Source organism: Hyla sarda, chromosome 2 (genome assembly GCF_029499605.1).
Source record: "Hyla sarda isolate aHylSar1 chromosome 2, aHylSar1.hap1, whole genome shotgun sequence".
Taxonomy (NCBI): Eukaryota; Metazoa; Chordata; class Amphibia; order Anura; family Hylidae; genus Hyla; species Hyla sarda.
In genome coordinates, this window is record NC_079190.1 from 359,042,841 (window position 1) to 359,048,968 (window position 6,128).

The 6,128-nt window shown below is 44.6% G+C and overlaps 1 protein-coding gene across 1 annotated transcript; it reads right to left on the bottom strand.

The window, feature by feature from the left end:
• Nucleotides 1-724: 724 nt before the first annotated feature.
• LOC130357953 (protein spinster homolog 1-like) lies at nt 725-3,604 on the bottom strand. Its single transcript, XM_056560724.1, has 2 exons — nt 3,507-3,604; nt 725-2,268 (listed from the first exon to the last, which is right to left on the bottom strand). Exon 2 carries the CDS (start codon nt 2,241-2,243, stop codon nt 729-731), a length of 1,515 nt encoding a protein of 504 aa, XP_056416699.1. The 5' UTR covers nt 2,244-2,268; nt 3,507-3,604; the 3' UTR covers nt 725-728.
• Nucleotides 3,605-6,128: the final 2,524 nt, after the last annotated feature.

Below are 6,128 nucleotides of genomic sequence, written 5' to 3' on the forward strand. Positions count from 1 at the left end.
GAATCTGTGCTACCTAATGTGGGGAAACTATGCTACCTAAGGTGGGGAAAGTATGCTACCTAATGTGGGGAAGCTATGCTACCTAATGTGGGGAAGCTATGCTACCTAATGGGGGGAAACTATGTTACCTAATGTGGTAAATCTGTGCTACCTAATGTGGGGAAACTATGCTACCTAATGTGGGGAAACTATGTTACCTAATGTGGGGAATCTGTGCTACCTATTGTGGGGAAACTATGCTACCTAATGCGGGCAAACTATGCTATCTAATGTGGGCAAACTATGCTACCTAATGTGGGCAAACTGCTACCTAATGTAGGGAATCTATGCTACCTAATGTGGGGAAACTATGCTACCTAATGTGAGGAAACTATGCTACCTAATGTGGGGAATCTATGCTACCTAATGTTGGGAATCTATGCTACCTAATGTGGGGGGCTTGAATGAGCTGTGGCATATGGGAGGCCTTAATAAATAATTAGAAACTTATACAGCAAGTGACATATGGAAGTCCACCTGAGTAAGTGACACATGGAGGGGGGGGTGCTGAACATTTGATGTTTTTTGGGGGGGGGGCACAGGCACATTCTTTGCACAAGGGCCCTCTGCTGTCTGTGTCCGCCCCGGGGTAGAGAATAAGAGGTAAAGTGGAACATACAACAAATGCAGTTATTTTTTTCTTAATTTTTTTTTAATGAAGTAAACGAGATAAAGGTAATGACTTTTCCTCAGTCTGAAGCGCGGTCCTCATCGGCAGGAAGCAGTGAGGAGGAGGAGGATGACAGAGGTTCTGATTCCATCTCTGCTTCTTTTTCGTCCCTCTCTATATATAGGGCCGTGGCCATGAAGAAGGCCCCTCCGATGACTGCCATTATGGTGCAGGTCATGAGGGCATACTCCAGGCTGCGGTATTTCAGAAGAGGGGATTTGGCATATCCTCGTTCGTAGGTGTCAGATATCAGGCCGATGAGGTACGGGCTGCCGGCGTCACCTAGGAGGTGATAGATTGTCATCTGCACGGCCAGGGCTGAAGATCTCCTCCACGGAGTTACTACTTTTAGTATAATGTCAGATATGAGGGTGAAATTTACTGACAGAAGCGTCTCTCCGATGAAGATGAAGATGTTGGTGGCAACGAGGCTGATGTTGCCAAAAGTCAATGCCAACAGAAGAAAAGGGGCGGAGAGCATCATCGCGCATCCACACACAAGCGGGTCCGCCCGTGGGTTTGATTTGCGATATCTTTTACTTATCTCCGTCCCTGCTACAACTCCCAGAATGCCGGAAACGACTGTAACCACACCAAATATTAGGATGTCGTGATAGTCACATGGTTCAGCACGGCAAGGGTCCTTCTCTTGTAGGAGTGTTCGTGCGTGGGTCAGGTATGACGGACCCCATACACCTATGGCTCCCACTATGAAGGATACAGCCGTCGATCCCATGGTGGTTAACATGAAGCTTCGATTTTTAAATAGTTTTTTCAGATCTGTCGCCCATTTGGCAAACTTCTGGGATTTGTTGTTCTTCTTCCCGTTTGTAGTCGTTCTTGGAAGCTCCTTTGTGACCAAAATCATCAAAGCCACAGCTATGAGGCCCAGGCCAGGGGTGACCCGAAAGGCCCAGTGCCAATCGCCCCTTGCTGCATCAGTCACTTTGGGCCCGATGATGTATCCTAGTCCGCAGCCTACAGGTATGACGGAGTAAAACACGTTCAGCATGCGGGTCCGCTGGTCACTTGTAAAAAGGTCTGCAATGATGGAGGGGCCGATGGTGCAGAAAGTCGCCTCTCCGGCTCCAACCAGTCCACTCGTCAGCAGGAAGAGCAGGAAGTACCCGTCAGGGATGAATGACAGGGTAAGTGTCATGCTCAGCCAAACGATGACTCCTGCGCAAACAGTATATTTCTTATTACAGTGGTCGCCCAAATATCCAGCAATTGGTGCGACCAGCACGTAGCTTCCAATGAACAATGTATTCAATAAGCCGGACAGACTAGCATTGGTGTCATATGCTTTCTGTATATAAGGCAGCACCCCCGCCACGCTGGAGCGATTTGCATAGATGAGCAAATTAACAAAGGCGAGGATCACTACGGTGATGATGGAACGTGCGGTGGACATCACGCTTAGAGATGGCAGGTTCTGTCTCTCAGGGATATCGCAATTTTCTACATCCATATCACTATGGTCCTCCATTGCTTCTTCCTCCTCCTTCAGCAATGGGTCTTGTGGAGAGGCCATGGTCACAGGTCAGAGCCTGAAAACACTAGAGAGAGAGAGAGATAAGTGAACACATTAGACAGCATGTCATCATTCCTGTCATTATACAATAGATCCTTCATACAGAGCAGAAATGTCCAGCACAGAACCACAAGATAACACTAAGACCATCGCAGCCTCAGAAGAAGACGCTTCTCTATAAGTGTTTTATATGGAGACGTCTTCCCTGAGGTTACCAATGTCTGATAACCCTGAACCTGTCCGGTCCTAGTAATATCTGATAACCCTGAACCTGTCCGGTCCTAGTATTATCTGATAACCCTGAACCTGTCCGGTCCTAGTAATATCTGATAACCCTGAACCTGTCCGGTCCTAGTAATATCTGATAACCCTGAACCTGTCCAGTCCTAGTAATATCTGATAACCCTGAACCTGTCCGGTCCTAGTAATATCTGATAACCCTGAACCTGTCCGGTCCTAGTAATATCTGATAACCGTGAACCTGTCCGGTCCTAGTAATATCTGATAACCCTGAATCTGTCCGGTCCTAGTAATATCTTATAATCCTGAACCTGTCCGGTCCTAGTAATATCTGATAACCCTGAACCTCTCCGGTCATGGTAATATCTGATAAACCTGAACCTCTCCGGTCATAGTAATATCTGATAACCCTGAATCTGTCCCAGTAATGGCGGATTATAAGGGCTTGGCTGTATGGTCACTGGGCCATGTGAACTTCATACTGTAGATACAATTGGGCTATCGTGCTATATACATTTACTAATAATGAACCTACCCCACCTCATTGGGATCTATCCGTCCCCTATATGAGTTTCTGCCACTAGTTGATTTGAAAATTTTCCCTTTCGGAGTACCCAGAGTATTTCTATTGTTAGTACACACAGAATTCTATGATATACTATTATATTTCTGCCCTAATCTTTCTGTCATTCTTTTACTACACCACCAAATCTTTCTCATAGACTTATATCTTTTAGAACTTCATGAATTAGGACTCTTTTTCTTGGGGGCTTTTTTGGGCATAATTGCATTTTAGCAGTTTTGCAAGAAAAAGCTCTGGTCATGATACTATCTATGCGTTTTATTATGTTTAATGTCTAAGCCAAGTATTGTCACAATGCTATGAGGAATATAACTTTTGTTATTTCTTTTGGAAATTAATTTCTTGTTTTTTTTTTTGCTAAAAAAAAAGCAACAACAATAAAAAAAAACTGTCAAACAAAAAGCCCTGTGTATGTATGAATAGAAGAGGCTGAGACTTACCTTGTGGTTCTCTCTTCAGACAAGGAACGGTCAAAATCTTGAATTCTCTATCGCAAATAGAAACTCTCTAACAAACACTTTGCACCACAGGTTGTGAATGCAAAACACACTGAAGAGACTGCAGCCGGCGCGCACCTCCTTGTACAGCTTACGGTGACATCATCACAAGCATGTGTGACATCACAGGGTTCTAAACCATCTTCAAGTATGTGTATATCTGTATAGTAAATGTGAGTAGCCGTATTAGTCCAGTGATGCAGATTGTAATACCTTTTTTATTGGACTAACAGAATTTTGTAGAGACAAACTTTCGGGATTCCTCCCTGATAATTTATAAAGTCCTTTGATCATAAGTCCTTGTCTATTGGACTTGATAAAGGGAGGAATCCTGAAAGCTTGTCTCTACAAAATTCTGTTACTCCAATAAAAAAGGTATTACAAGAGACTGCAACATATTTTTTGATTTGTGTATATACATATTGTCACGATTCGGCAGGCTGGAGGTGGATCCTCTGTGTCAGAGAGGGATTGGCGTGGACCGTGTTGGTGGACCGGTTCTAAGTTGTTACTGGTTTTCACCAGAGCCCGCCGCAAAGCGGGATGGTCTTGCAGCGGCGGTAGCAACCAGGTCGTATCCACTGGCAACGGCTCAACCTCTCTGACTGCTGAGATAGGCATGGTACAAGGGATAAGGCAAGAGCAAGGTCGGACGTAGCAGAAGGTCAGGGCAGGCAGCAAGGATCGTAGTCAGGGGCAACGGCAGGAGGTCTGGAACACAGGCTAGGAACACTCAAGAAAAGGCTTTCTCTGGCACAAGGGCAACAAGATCCGGCAAGGGAGTGCAGGGGAAGTGAGGTATAATTAGGGAGTGCACAGGTGGAAACTAATCAGGGAGATTGGGCCAGGCACCATCATTGGTGCACTGGCCCTTTAAATTGCAGAGACCCGGCGCGCGCGCGCCCTAAGAAGCGGGGCCGTGCGCACAGGGACAACACAGACGGGGAACGGGTCAGGTACGGGAGCCGAGATGCGCATCGCGAGCGGGCGCGTCCTGCATCGCGAATTGCATCCCGGCTGGAAGCAATATCGCAGCGCACCCGGTCAGCAGATCTGACCGGAGCGCTGCGAATAAGAGAACGCTGCGAGCGCTTCGGGGAGGAGCTGGGACCCGGAGCGCTCGGCGTAACACATATATGTATATATATATATATATATATATATATATATATATATATATATATAGTTCCAAGCGTGAGTAGGTGCCTCCAGCTAGGAAAATGCTGTGGCACTCAAGGTATGGTGAAAAAATGAAAACTATTTATTCATCCCAAATGTGCGAAGAGTGACGTTTCAATGGTCTCACACCATCATTATCAAGCCACTTGATAATGATGGTGTGAGACCATTGAAACGTTGCTCTTTGCACATTTGGGATGAATAAATAGTTTTCATTTTTTCACCATACCTTGAGTGCCACAGCATTTTCCTTGGAACTACGTATGCAGGATCCTGGACCCGGATCCTAGCTGGAGGCACCTACTCACGCTTTAGGAGTGCTGCTTTCTTCTTCTGTCTCGGGCAACGCCCAGTTTAGAAGCAAATCCCCATAGCAAACCTCTTCTAAACTGGGCGTTTCCCGAGACAGGTGTCATCAGAGAGCACTTAGACAGAAAATAACAACCTTAACTTCAGAAGCTCATAAGTACTGAAAGGGTTAAGATTTTTTTTAATAGAATTAATTTACAAATCTGTTTAACTTTCTGGAGCCAGTTGATATATATAAAAAAGTTTTTGCCTGGAATACCCCTTTAAGATTGAACCGATTATTATTGATATATGTCATGAATGCATCAACGGTCAGATGGTCGGACGACCAAATGATGACCACATCGTCTACATACCTCCCATACGATGCGAGGCATGTGGAAAATGGATTGGTGTCAGAAAAAATAAACTGCTCCTTCCACCAAAAAACAAAAAGATTAGCCCGAGCTGGTGATGACTTTGCTCCCATTGAAGCACCCGTGCGCTGCAAATAAAAATTGTTACCAAACATAAAATAATTGTGTTTTAACACAAAGTCTACCACCTCAATAATATAATGTCTCAAATCGACAGAATATTTAGAAAATCTCATCAGTATATCCGAGATAGCTGATAATGCCAGGTTTTTCGGAATACTGGAATAGAGCGATTCAATGTCGCAAGTAAGCCACAACAGAGAATCGCTCCATGTGAATTTAGTTCTTCTGACCAGGAGTTTACTGAAAATTCAGATTGTTCAGATACCACGGACACTAGCGGGGACTCAGAACCGCAATATGTGAACACTCACAAGAATCGCAATGCGAGAAGACAGTCAAAAAACGAGGAAGGAGCGGTGGCAGAAAACATAGGAAGAAGAGCTTCGGAGCGTAACAAGGACAAACGGAAAAAGTAATAAAAGAGGATTTTCAAGTCATTAACATTTCTGCACAAATCATTACAGATGAAGAAACCTCGGTCCTGTGGAAAGGACTGGGTTTCTCTCCTACACATCATTTTGATGTTTATCGGACAATTTTGGATATAAATAAATTTGTGAGAACTTTAACAGTTAAGAAACATTTTTTTGTGGAAAAT